General features: G+C 45.5%; 1 protein-coding gene across 2 annotated transcripts in view; it reads right to left on the reverse strand.

The window, feature by feature from the left end:
• Nucleotides 1-13,766, reverse strand: part of LOC138491110 (uncharacterized) — a 578,562-nt gene that overhangs the window by 326,141 nt on the left and 238,655 nt on the right. For both annotated transcript variants that reach the window (XM_069617434.1, XM_069617433.1), the window contains exons 28-31: nt 12,567-12,766; nt 12,096-12,476; nt 6,799-7,082; nt 841-1,112 (exon numbers count right to left, since the gene is read on the reverse strand). In XM_069617434.1, the coding sequence (XP_069473535.1) occupies nt 841-1,112; nt 6,799-7,082; nt 12,096-12,476; nt 12,567-12,766 (1,137 nt within the window). The remainder of the gene's footprint in view (nt 1-840; nt 1,113-6,798; nt 7,083-12,095; nt 12,477-12,566; nt 12,767-13,766) is intronic.

Here is a 13,766-nt window from a genome sequence, read left to right on the forward strand (position 1 = left end):
CCAGGTCTCTACTTCCAGGGCTCTCTGCCCACAACCCCACCTCCTCATTCTTTTTCCTGCAAAGCCATTCACAGAGAAGCCAGCAGAAATGTGCTAGATAAAGCCACTTTACCTGAGCTGACCTCGCCTGAGGGATCTGTGTGCAATCTAAAGTAACCTGTTTGAATCCGGGCCAAAGCTGTCTAAGTCCTTCATCCTGAAGTGGTCAATAAATTGATTACTACTCAATTTTTTGCGAAGTGGAAAAGCAGCGGTATGAACCCCTGATGCCCCCTGCATTTCTATCCCACAAACAGGAAAAGTCATGTTTTTTTCTTTTTTTGACCTTTCGCAGTGACCGAACAATTACATGCTTGACTGTGAAAAGCGATCCCAGCAGCCATGTGGGTACATGGAGCTTGTAATACATTAGACCGGCAATTTATTCCCAACACTAATGTATGCAAGGGGGCTGGACATCACAACTATTGTGCTTCTATTCAGCCACACTGAAATGCGCAGGTCACCTTTGGGAATAGGGTGACTTCCACACAGGGGTGTTGCTAGGTCTGGAAAAGACCCGGGGCTATGCTGATGTCAGAACTGTTGGGACTGGGGGCTATCTAGCCTTTTGGCTGTAGCTCCTGAGAATCTATCCGGGGCTACAACCAAAAGACCAGGGGCTATAGCCCCCTTAACCACCCCCTAGCAACGCCTCTGCTTCCACATTTATAAAACTAGCCCTAATGAAAAAGGTTCATTCTCTGTGCTTGTTCCTTTTACATTTGTTTGCGTGCCATGCCCGATGTACATATTGATATCCATGCATGTAGGCATTTTTATGAAGTAGGAATAATTTACCACAGACGGTCCCCTCCTTCCAGTCTCCCAGATGCACTCCTGCAGCCTGGCAAGCTGCGGCGTAGGAATCCAGGGCGCGGCACAGTTGCTCGGAGTTTCCTGCGTTGGCGCACAGGTCGTAGACGCAGCTCTCGAAGTATGACTGAGGTGGAATCAGGGAATGGCAGGGTTTGAAGGGGCCAGTCCATGAAGTCAAGATTTTGCACTGATCTTCAGACGCTTGTTGCAATGCAGGTGAGCACACGATGGGTGGAGGAGCAGTGGGCCAGCAACTAATGGAAGAGAAACAGACAGGTGGTCTTTTGCAAAAATGTGCAAGGAAAGGTGTCAAAAGGGAGGGCAAAGACATTTATTACTGTACCAACATCAACTAACGAACACAAACATCTGCGTGGTATACTTTACTCGGAGGCACCTAATACTGGTAAAACAAACGACAAAGATATGCTTTTCCGACCTCACAGGTCCCTTCACCAGGTCAAAATCCATGCCATCGACAGAAAACGCAGGAGTGGGCTTCAAATATGATGCACTTTGGATTCCAAGATGGCCGCCGCGGAGACGAGCTGCGACTAAGCCGCGCTCGCACCGGGCCGCCTAAATATGCACAATTAGAAGCAAAGTCAGCGCGGCAAACGAGCGGATCGCTCCTCCCACTAGTCAAGGCCCTACGGGCGAAAGAAATTCGATACAAGTGGACTTTTCCATTCGGGCTGACGTTTACATGGGAAGGGAAACAGCGGAGAGCAACCACTTGGGAAGAAGGCCTCAGTATAATGGGCCTTCAGGGCGATGCGGAGGACGGGGATCAAGCGGCACCCAGCGGAGAGCAAAGGAGAAGACCTAAAGGATGGGAAACGATCAAGCAAAATAGACCAGCCAAAGGAAGAGAAAGCCGTAGGAAGCCGACATGAAAGGAGGATAAGACACAGAGAGAACGGAGGGCGCCAAGCGACATCGCACCAACTCTGGTGAGGGGGCGGGAGAGAATACATGCAGCTGTACAAGAACTGAAGAAGGCGGTCCGGGATGGACCATCCGGCTTGGAATCGGGTAAGATAAGACATTTATGTGGGGTTTAGGAGCCCCCACACACACATCCCCCGAGAGGAAGGAGGGCAGGGAGCTTCGGGCGCAACGTCCGGGCATCAGTAGGAACCCTTGCCCTACTCGGGGGCAACAAGTTTGGTTCTGTTTTTGTTACCAGTTGGGGGGGGGGGTGTTAAGAGGGCGTGGAATGAGGGACGGGGACAACAGACAGAGGGCAGTGGAGAAGGAAGGGATGTCAATTACTCTGAACTTGTGCCTTACTAAATGGGGAAGATACGCATAGTGACCTATAACGTAAGGGGAATGAACCACCCCGCAAAAAGGGTGAAACTGGAGAAATTACTCAAAAGGGAAGGGGCGGACCTCCTTCTCCTACAAGAAACGCATATAAGAGCAAAAGACAAACAAAAGGCTCGGATAAGGGGATTTACAATATGGGCCCAGGCCAACGCCACAGACAAGAGGGCGGGAGTCGTCATAGCAATGAGGACCGGAAGGGACGCCATACTGGAGAACTCCATCACAGATAAGGAGGGAAGGTATGCGTTCGCAAATGTGGTGCTGGAGGGGCAGAGGATCACCCTAGCGTCAATATATGCGCCCAATGTGGGACAGGACGGTTTTCTAAGAGACACCCTAGACAAATTAGAATCCTTCGCAAGAGGGGAAGTGATCCTGGGAGGAGATCTGAATATGGCGTGGGACCCACAAAGGGACAGAAGCACTGGAGGGACATATAGCCAGGGGGCTCCATCGAAATGACTTAAGCAGCAAATGGACCAGATGGCCCTGGGTGATGTATGGAGGGAACTCAGAGGGGACCAAAACGGGTACACTTACTTCTCACATGTCCACAACTCGGTGTCACGAATTGACTATCTATGGGCTTCGGTGGGCCTCATGGGCAGAATCCAGGAGGTGGATAAGGGGGCAATCGCACTATCGGATCACGCACCCTTGTGGCTCGATATGAAACTTCAGGGGAAATCTAGAGGTATGTGGAGGTGGAGATTGCCGGAGGACATAATCCAGGACAAGGTCACGGGGGAAACCATAAGGGGAATGATAGAAGAATACTTCACGGACAATGACACAGGGGAAGTATCAATCTCCATAGTCTGGGAGGCGTTTAAAGCAGTGATCTGAGGGAAACTAATGGCACTAAAAATAACGAAGGAGAAACAGAGGTTGGTGTGGGAAAAAGAATTGGAAAGATCAATTTCGGAGATACAAGGGAAGATACTGACACAACCCACCAGGGAACTTAAGAGGACTCTTAGACACACACAGGGCCAGCTAGAAATGCTGCGCACAAAGGGAGCGGAAAGGAGCCTTCTATATCTAAGACAAAGGTACTACATAAAAGCAAATAAAGCACATAAGTTGCTGGCGAGACAACTACGTGCCAAACAGAAAGACATAACAATCAAAAGCATTACAGACATGAAAGGGGAACACCTTACACGCTCACAAGACATAGGGGAAGTCTTCAGAGAATACTACCAGAAACTGTATACCACAGACCAACCAGAGGCAGACGCACAGGACACATATCTGAAATCCCTCACATTCCAGCAAATCTCACCGGCAGACAAGCAGGCCTTAGAAGACCCCATAAGGGAAGAAGAAGTTAGAAAAGTAATAAATGAACTACCGAAAAATAAAGCCCCAGGCCCGGATGGCTATACGGCCCCATTTTACAAAAAATATGTGGACCAATTGACCCCGGTCCTAACCAGGTTATTGAATTCCTTTAAAGAAAGTGGCAATGTGACCCCCACCATGAACGAAGCGAAGGTCCTGGTATTTCACAAACTAGGGAAGGACCCATCTAGCCCGGCCTCATATAGACCAATTTCACTGATTAATATAGATGCCAAAATATACACTAAGATATTAGCAGCTAGGGTCTCCCAACTTCTTCCTAAATTAATTCATCTAGATCAATCAGGCTTTATCCCAGAAAGACAAACACACGACAATCTCAGAAGGATCATCCACCTGGTGGAAAAGATAGGTATAAAGCGAATCCCAGCAATTCTCCTGGCACTAGATGCCGAAAAAGCATTTGACCGAGTGGAATGGTCCATGCTATTTAAGACACTTCAATGTATGGGATTTGGGGAACACTTTATAGCCAGAATTAAAGCAAACTACAGTGCCCCAACTTGCAGAGTGGCCATCAACGGGGAGGTAACAGAAAGGGTGTACATATCTCGTGGAACAAAACAAGGGTGTCCACTCTCTCCCCTATTATATGCTATATTCCTAGAACCCCTTCTGATGAAAATAAGGGAAGCTGCGTATGTTAAGGGGATAGAGATGGCAGGCAGGCAACACAAGATTACCGCTTTTGCGGACGATCTGCTGTTGGCACTAGAGGAGCCGGACCGATCGCTGGCTGCAGCAATGGGAGAGCTAGAAACCTTCGGGGCCATCTCGGGGCTAAAAATCAATAGAAACAAATCAGAAATTCTAATACTGGCAGGAGACGGGGATGAGATTAAGAGAGAAGCAAGGGCACTCAACCTCAAGATAGCAGAGGAGGGAATTAAATACCTGGGAATTACTCTCACACACAAGGTAGACCAACTGTACAGTAAAAACTACCCGCAGCTACTTACTAGCGTTCGAAGAGACATAGGAAGATGGAACCCATTGCTGATATCATGGTGGGGTAGAATTCAGGCGGTAAAGATGACCATTCTCCCAAGGCTCCTATACCACTTCCAAGCCCTGCCGGTAGGGATTCCCCGCTCATTCTTCAGGTCACTCCTGAGGGTAGTCTCAACTTTTGTGTGGAAGGGGAAAACTCCGAGGCTATCCAGGGCGGTCTTAACCTCGTCAACTAGGGAAGGAGGGATGGCACTGCCCCACTTTCAAAAATACTACCAAGCGGCCCAACTAAAGGTGCTTCGGGAATGGCTGGGAGAAGACCCACAACAACTATGGGCAGCACAAGATAGGGCGGTGGCTAGAACCCCACTAGGGGAACTAATCTGGAAACAGAAACAGCATAGACATCCCAACATAGGGATCAGCGAAATACTGAGCACGACCTTGGAGGCGTGGGACACCCAAACAAGAAAGGGCGCAATGTCCAACACACTAGGCCCATTCACACCCATATGGAGGAACCCGCAGTTTCCGCCAGGGTTGGAGCAGGGTACATCAGACAACTGGGAGGAGGCGGGCATAACGGAAATTGGGGAAATGTTTTGTAACAATGAAATTATTCAATACGAATCATGCCTCACACTCCCAACAAGAACCACACGGAATAGATATAGTTATGAACAACTTAAGCACTGGCTAAAAACTCCTGAAATAGCGAAGGCGGCAACGAGACCCCTAACCCCATTTGAGAAATACATTACAACCAACTCAGGGGCAAAGAAATGGATCTCGACACTATATTTATAAACAAACAAGATGAAGAGATCAAATGGGCATATATGCGCAAATGGGATAGAACACTGGGATTGGAAATCACGAGAAAACAGTGGGAGGACATATGGGCTCAGATCCCCAAACTGACAAGAGCGGTGCAGATGAGAGAAATGTGGATTAAAATAGTGACTCAGTGGCACTACACGCCCGAGAGACTGCATACTATGTTCCCAAGAACATCGAACCTCTGCTGGAGGGAGTGCAGAGAAGTGGGGACGCGGAGACACATCTGGTGGGCCTGTAAAGGAATAGTGCCGTTCTGGGAAGAAGTTAAGGGAGAAATGGGCAAGATGTTTCCAGATGTGGGACAACTAGATGAGAGCGTATGGATGTGTGGCATGAGAGATGACACTACAAGAAGATACACGAAAGCACAATGGAGAAGCTTTGTGGGACTTCTCATCGCGGCATGGACAACAATAGCCCAAAATTGGAAAAAGAGGGATACACCGCTAATATTTACGTGGCTTCAAAAAGTATGGGCGCAGCTAGAAATGGAAAAAGTCACTCACACAATCCAAGGCACTAAGAACAGGTTCACCAAAGAATGGGGTGGGGTCATGGAACACCTGCAGTCAGAGTTTATGGATCAATGGTGCCCCCACAACATAAAGGTCACAGACATTTTCAATGCATAAAGAAATCCACAAACCAAGTCACAGGGGTCCCGGGTGGGAGGGGGGAGGGCGAGTTGGGGGTGAAATGTTGGTTCAAGTTTTTTTTTCTGTGTTTTTTGACCAATGAAAATAATAAAGATATGTTTTAAAAAAAAAAAATATGATGCACTTTGCGTGTGTACTGTTTAGGTTTAGTGACCTATACTATCAATAGGGGTGGCTGAGTTTAATTTACCCAAAAGGGAATAGGGTCTTTTTTTTCTCCAAATTCCGGTTCACCATCAAATAGTGACTTACTCTATAACACTGACAGTACTCGTCCAGGCAAAAAGGAAAAAGCAAACCCATGCCTTACACAAATACATCAACTTTCTAAACACAAATGAGTATGCCTTCCTACAAACGAATCCGTTAATTGCAAAAGAAGGCATTCTTCAGTAAAATGTGAAAAGTTTAATACAGAAAGTCTACAAATCTCTGCCTCAAACAAACTGATTTTCAATAAGCAGCAATGTTGTTAAAATAACCTATCAAGAAGCAATTCCCTGTACGCTAATCTCTACTCGCTACAGAATTGACTCCAAAATTATCTTTCCTGCAAAACGATAACCAAATTTGCTACTTGCAAGAAGAAAATCAAGTTTTGCATAGTCAAGATCACTGAAAATACATAAATATGAAAGAAACAATGATTAAAAATATTAAAAATTGAGGACAAAATATTCAGGAACCTTAAGTCCTTAATAGAATATGTGCAGGCTGGGATTTGGTCTTAGGCTATAATCAAAGTACCTTGTCTATGTACCATTTGCTTTCCTCCGGAAATGAAAGGATTACTCACGGCCATTCGTTGTCAGGGACCCGCCAGCTGTTTCCAAACTCATTGAAGTCTTGGACCACCACTCCACCTGGGGTCAGGAAGTCGTCCACCTGGTTGTCTGTATAAGTCCCACACAGTCCACACAAGGCCCCTTTGTAGTATTCCTTAACCCTCACAAACAGCTCATGATCGCCATTAAACTGAAGCTCGAGGCCGAAGTCTGTGGTCACGATCACGTGGGAACCACTGAGTGCTATGTTCACACCAGAAATATTGGCTGGTAGACCAGTCGAGGCGTGGTTAATCTATGAAAACACGAAAGGTTAAATGTATATATATTTTTTTAATTTGTTTTGCTTTTCAAATCAAAAGAAAACCTTTACAAAAAGAATTCATAAAACAAACCAAAAAGAAACAGAACAGATAAAAAAATGCATAAATCAACAAAGCAGTAAAACCACATATCAACATAAAATAAAAGTATATCTCTCTATGTATATTATTATATAAGCTGTTGAAGTTTACTTCTTTCCCCCCACATATGCTAGCATCGAAAGACTTGATATAATAAGAAAGCGAGCAGATTGAGCGCTGTTTGAATCAAGGATCAAAGCCAATTCAGTGATCCAGTATGGATGACTAGGGTGGCGTATTTCAGCACCGAGTAGGGAAGATAGAATCAAATATATGATATGATATGGTATTTATAACGCGCCTGTACACAAGTGTTTCTAGGCGACAAGATAAAAAATTGAACACTGAATCATTACTTCAATTTGCCCCAAAGTTTAAGGGACAGGGTGATAGACTGTGTTTACAGAATGATGATTGGCCGAAAATGACAGGGACAGCGAAGGGACAGTCAATGTTTCTATGTACTTTAAACTGAATCATTTCAATATTACATTTGTGAATGAACCAAATGAGTTAAGGAACAGAAACATCATGATCTGCTTAAGAAACCAAATCAATAAACTAGTATCTTTCATTTATGAGTGTAGTAGCTGCACCTCAACCTGCTGCTCTGAATCTGCTGTTTATGTGACTATACAGCACCAGGAATGAAGCCCTGGCGGTTTGTGCCATGAAAGACATAAATAAACAAGAAACTGGATAATCTAGTCCCATGAACAGAAGGCGCACCATTAAATGTGAACATGCCACAGGATTCCCATGGTGCCGCGTGCCACTGATGTTGTGGTGCAAGATTTAAGAGTAACGATGCGTCACATCACACATCTCACAACATACATCCTATGGGACAAGTCTGGATCTGCTGCTCGTTCACATCTTTCTTCGTTTTTGTTTAAATGCATTTATTAGTTTGTGCAGACATTTGGAAACCAACATAGCATTTTCCAGTTGCATCTAAAACAATCAAAGAAACCATTGATAACATTTAAAAACATGTTTGCCCCTTTACTCGATCTTAACTTCCACCACTGGTTCCTTCTTCTCCACTCTGACTGTGTGTGAGTGCCTGTAGAACTACATTGCGGAGGTGACTAACCATTCCTGCAAGTGGGGAGTCCCTATACCCAAATATAATCTGACCCGTTCCATCCATGCTCTCCCCATTGCCTCCCATATCAGCCCAACATCCCATATTGAGCCCACATTTCTGTCAAAACAATCGGCTATCTCTTCCCGGATCGTCCCCCTGAATGCCAAGTACGAAAGAGCTGTAGCTCTTAATTTCCATAATGAAATAGCTGGTTTCGATTTAGTCCATGTTAAAGTGGTTGCTAACGGGCACGGTTAGAAATGATCCTCCCTGAGTATTCTGTGTCTGAAAACCAGGTGAAATTCTCCCTACCCACAACGATATCGTCTAATCTGGAATGGGAAGCATGTGTGTAAGAATAGAAAGAAACCTTCCCTCTCTCCATGACTTTCCCCCATAATTCTACCAAGTCAGTAATCACGTCATTCAAGGCCTTAGACGATTGTTGTTTCAGGGATGCTATTGTCAACAAGCGGTCCCGTGTCGGATCCAACAATCAATTGAAAGCCTGCCCCAAAGGAAGTACTCACTCCTATTGCCCCCCTCACCAATGTCACCACTGACCTAAAATATGTGCTAGGGTCCTCATTAGGGGTGTAAGAGTTCCCCAGGCATATAACTCTCCCAGCTAGCCTGCCCACTAGCGCAAATGTCTGACCGTCGGTGTCTGTAAGTCTCCTATCTATCCGTATTTTTCCCCTTTGGCTATCCATGTAAGCAACCCCCTCGCATATGCAGAATAATCTGATCCAAACACCGTCCCACCCCACTTCTTCTGTATGTCATCCACCTCTGGTGTGTTTCTTGTAAGAATGCCACCTGTATCTTCCAACGATTCAGTCATTCCCCGCGGTCATTCTCTTCTTGTTGTGACCCAGCCCGCTCACATTCCACGTAATTATCTTAATCCTGGTCATACCCCTTCTGCACTGCAACACCCATCATAACCCTCCCTAAGATTCTCACTTTCACCAAATACCTCAAACCCACCACCTCTGAATTCTTGCACTTGAAAGTTACCAACATCAATACACCAGTCCCTCCCACCACCCATCCCACCTCCCAGAGTCCCCTCAACCCAAATCTTTCTTCTTTAACTTTATTTCAGTTTGGATCTTTCAGCACTTCTATCACATAGTTATTGGTAAACAATGGATCTAAAACCATTACAGAACTTCATGAACTATCACTATAAACTGGGTTCCAGCCAGTCAGGGGTTCAGAACATGGAGAGGCTAAGAGAGGGCAGGAGTGTAACCGGATTTATCGTAACATGATGTTGCTACAGCGGTGACTTCTTGAGCGAGAGTGGAGTTTAAAATGCAACGTGTGGTGTGAACTGAGGTTTTGCTGTGGTTGACATTTACAGTTTTGTTTTCCAGTCAATTAGGATCTTTCGATGTTCTCTGTATCTGAAAAGAAACACAGGAGTGACCAACCCCACATAATCTACTAGAATAGCTGGCACATCTCAGGGTATAGGATGGTGTTTTGCAGTTTGACAATCATGCTCTGTACAAGATCGGTTCAAGGCAATGGCACGTGGAGTTACATCAAGAGGATCTGTGCAGGAGCAACCTGTGTGCAGACAATCTCTCGGTGTTTAGAAGTGTGATTGGGAGGGTCTGGTGTGTCATAAGGGAATTATATTAATGCAGGATTAAGATCTGTCAAAGCACAGGCCCATTAAATGTTCTCAAGAGCATCGAGGAGAGCTTGACAGATGCTTGATCATTAGAAGAAATCAGGAGGTTTGAGAGTAAATGTTTTCCATGTATATAAATAACCAATCATAACCATATATAATGGGCAATTCCTGGAGTGAAGACTTGGGAAGCTTGAACTTAGCCAAGTCTCCAACTTCACTGTATCTCTGGATAGACTGGTAACCTTGATATCTTTTCTGAGGAGGACCTGATCTACATACTCTCTCTGTTGTCTAAAAGGACACAATGCATGCCTTACCCAAAGGCAAAAGATTGGGTGCAAGGGCTCATCTAAGATGAAAAATGTATGCTTAATGGAAGATCTGTGCTGCATAAATACGAAAAGGTGTGGAAACAATTAAGATTGTGTGGACGGACTCACCTCAGAGGTCCTCGACCCCACATGAAAGGCAGAAACTTTGCCCTCAGTTCAAGTGTGTTTAATAGACCATTTCCCGGAGTCAGTCCCTACAAATGATGGGCCCCCAGATAGTGGATCGTTGTGCCCCCCGTATAGACAGAGGCAGGCACTGACTTGAAAATGTGAGGATCGGGTGAGTAAAAAGCCACTAAGAGGAAAGATATGTGGTTCAGATTCACGACTCCAAGTCTAGCTTCAGTTGCTCCACAGTCTCCTGATGCAAGTAGCCAGATGCAACCATACCCCCTCATGTGAAGCCACACAAAAGACACCACAGGAACCAATGGGCCCTACATGCCATCAGACTTGTATAGAAGGCCCAGGCTAGATCAATCAACTGTCAACATGTAGACTGAATGAGCAGGATCCACCTCAGTGGAAAGGTCATGTCCCACGGGAATCCAATGGACTGATTCCTTAGTATAGGCGTCAGTTCACCGAAAGGCCCTGAGAACAAACCAACTCTACTGTTACATGCAAGGCAGTGGAAATCAACTGTGGGCTGCAGGGCCTTACCAGGAAGTCATCCAAGTAAGTGACCCACATCATACCCTTTGTAAACACCCGGGGGCGGAGCTCATACCAAGGGAAGCTCCTTCAACTGGTTGCTCTGACCAGGCATCACGTGCCTGAGGAAATCTTAATGAAGAGCATAAATTGGGATGTGCATGAAAACACCCTGGAATTCTAGGGATCATAGCTAATCCCCCTCCTGCCCAGGTGTTACCATCTCGAACTTCTCATTGCATTGTGGTGGAACGTGTTGAGGATGGTGAGATCTACGCTGGAACATTTCATGTAGTTCCTTCATGGGTTCCCTGGGAGTGATAACTGACTATATCTTTGTGGATTGTGGGCATGTAAACACCCTGGAGTTCTAGGGCAGCGAGCAAATCCCCCTCCTGTCCAGGGGTAACGATTTTGAACTTTGCATTGCATTGAGGTGGAACCCGTTGCGTCTGGAGGCATCTACAATGGACCACCTCATGCACCTCTTTCATGCCTTCCCTGGGAGTGAGATTGACTACATCCTTGTGACTGGAAGAATCTGGAGGCACTCTTTGTTGTGCTGTGAGATCCTCACATTAAATCACAGGTTACTAATTACATTTGTTAGACCTAAAACTTTGTGTTAAATATTTTTGGAGAGGTGCAAATGTGGTTATGTGTGATTTGTTTTCCACTAAATCTAATTTATCCAGTGATGAATTTCACAAATGTGGCCATGTGTGTTTTATTGTCTACTACTTGTGCAAAGATGTTTTTAGCCACAATAATTTGCAAGAATTGTCAACCACTAAATAAATGATATGGAAAAAAAATGTCTAGCTGTCGGTCTAGAGGGAAAATACATGGAAAGCTTTGCTAATTCCCATAGGTCCAAAGTTGGAACTTTGCATAATTATACTGGCTGAAAAAATCTTTGTATACCCCTACTTGGGGCACTGTGGATGCAAACGTGGGAGCACAGATATGAATAAATGCGTCTGAACCCCCTCCTCTCAGGATGGGCTCAGCGTAAACTATAAAAGTCACCTTTGAAACTTGGAAGGGGGGGGGGGAGACCTTAAAACAGACAGGCAGGCGTGCATTGCATGTGAACATGTGATTATAATGAATTTAAAACAGATGGATTCCTCCATTGCAAGTATTATCAACTTTGAAACACAATCAAAATGATACTCACTGAAACATGGTTGCCCTTCCTCAGAGCGATGTGGTTGCCGTTTACTGTGAGCGCTACAGAGTTCAGAGCGGTCCAGCTCGGGCTGCCGCGGTGTTCGTTTCGGGTGGTGACACTGAATCTGGTGGAGGTATTTCCACAGGTCTCTGCCACTGTGTAGTTGCAGGAGCCCTGGAAGTGGTGGAGTCTCCCATCGAAGGTTGTGTAGTGTGGGTCCCCGTAGATGTGACAGGTGGCAGTGCTTGCTGGGTAACATCCGCGGAAGCCATTTTGAATCTTGCAGACTTCATCGGGTGTGCAGGATACAGGAATGCATTGCATGTTGTTATTTCCCTGACACTCACAGCTGTTCTGACAGTTCTCGTCCATGAAGCTCTCTCCTTTCTGCAAGAAGAAAAGGAAGGATAATACATGATGTTAATGTGGAAGGGAATTCTCAGTCGCACGGGGCATCTTCTGACTGTGGACACTTACATTGTAATACTGCCCGCTGTACCAGCAGCCACATTCGGCGACAGAGACACAGGAGGCCCCGCTCAGCACAAAACCCTCGTTGCACTCGCAGCCCTCAACGCATGGCTTGCTGCAGTTATCGGGGGCCCACCGGTCCAGACAGGTTGCAGGACATGCAGTCATACAGGCGTTATAGTGGGACTGGGCTGCACATGGCAGAGCTAAAAAAGAAAAGGCATACGTCGATTGATTGGAAAAACCAGTACCATGATTTTGGGCAAACATCAGATTAATCTTTGATAAATCATAAAGCAATGTTCATGCCATGCCTTGTTGCAGTAAGAAACATTTTGCGTGCACAGGATGTTCCAGAAGGTCTGCAGAATATCATTTATTTTAGATTTGCTAAGAAAAAAACTATACAATGCAAAACCATCGGTCCATCTATATAAATAGAACAATCCAAGCACTGTATCTGTATGATGTTCTCTGTGGAACAACGCAGACGTTCTACTCATTAGCACAATCCAGAGATCCTGTGCGCATTTGTAAACATACCCCAGACATTGACGGACTGCACACACTGCACACACTGCAACCTCTATCGTGGTCCAAAGAGAAATTTATTGGTATAAATTACCAATTCTGCCTCAGAATTGTGTATTTTCTAGGGCTGGAAAGAAAGCATTTATATGTAAACTGTCAAATTAACAGTCCACTCTTTAAAGTCCTAATCATCCGTCTGCATGCAGCCACGCAAGCAGTATGATCAAAGGATGCACGTCCCATGACTTCATGTCAAAAGATACCCTCTTTTCCAAACTTGGGCTGTGCTATTATTTAACTTTTCCTTAGGTCAATTTCATTCAGTTGAAATGACCCAAAACTACAGGTCACAGAAAGCAACCAGTACAGTGGTCAATGCCCAGCACTAAGGCCTGGTGTCCCCAATAATATGGAGCCACTTGGTAGCCTTAATGAAGGGTGGACATGGTCTGAATGGAAGGGTAGGTGTATCAGATCCTGCGACTCTGCTGAACTAATATTATGTATTCAATACTCTTACTATAGAGCGGTCTGTTTGCTTGTTTGTTCTGCCTGGTCCCTGTGTGCACCAAAGTGTTGTTGTGTGTCTCAGAGATCCCTGGTACAGGTGTTGTCTTCAAAGGAACTGTCGGGAGGTTGGAGGGGTCCAGTATCTAGCTCTCATAAATCAGGGCA

Source organism: Ambystoma mexicanum, chromosome 10, assembly GCF_040938575.1.
Source record: "Ambystoma mexicanum isolate Mex_15411 chromosome 10, UKY_AmexF1_1, whole genome shotgun sequence".
In the NCBI taxonomy this organism is placed as follows: domain Eukaryota; kingdom Metazoa; phylum Chordata; class Amphibia; order Caudata; family Ambystomatidae; genus Ambystoma; species Ambystoma mexicanum.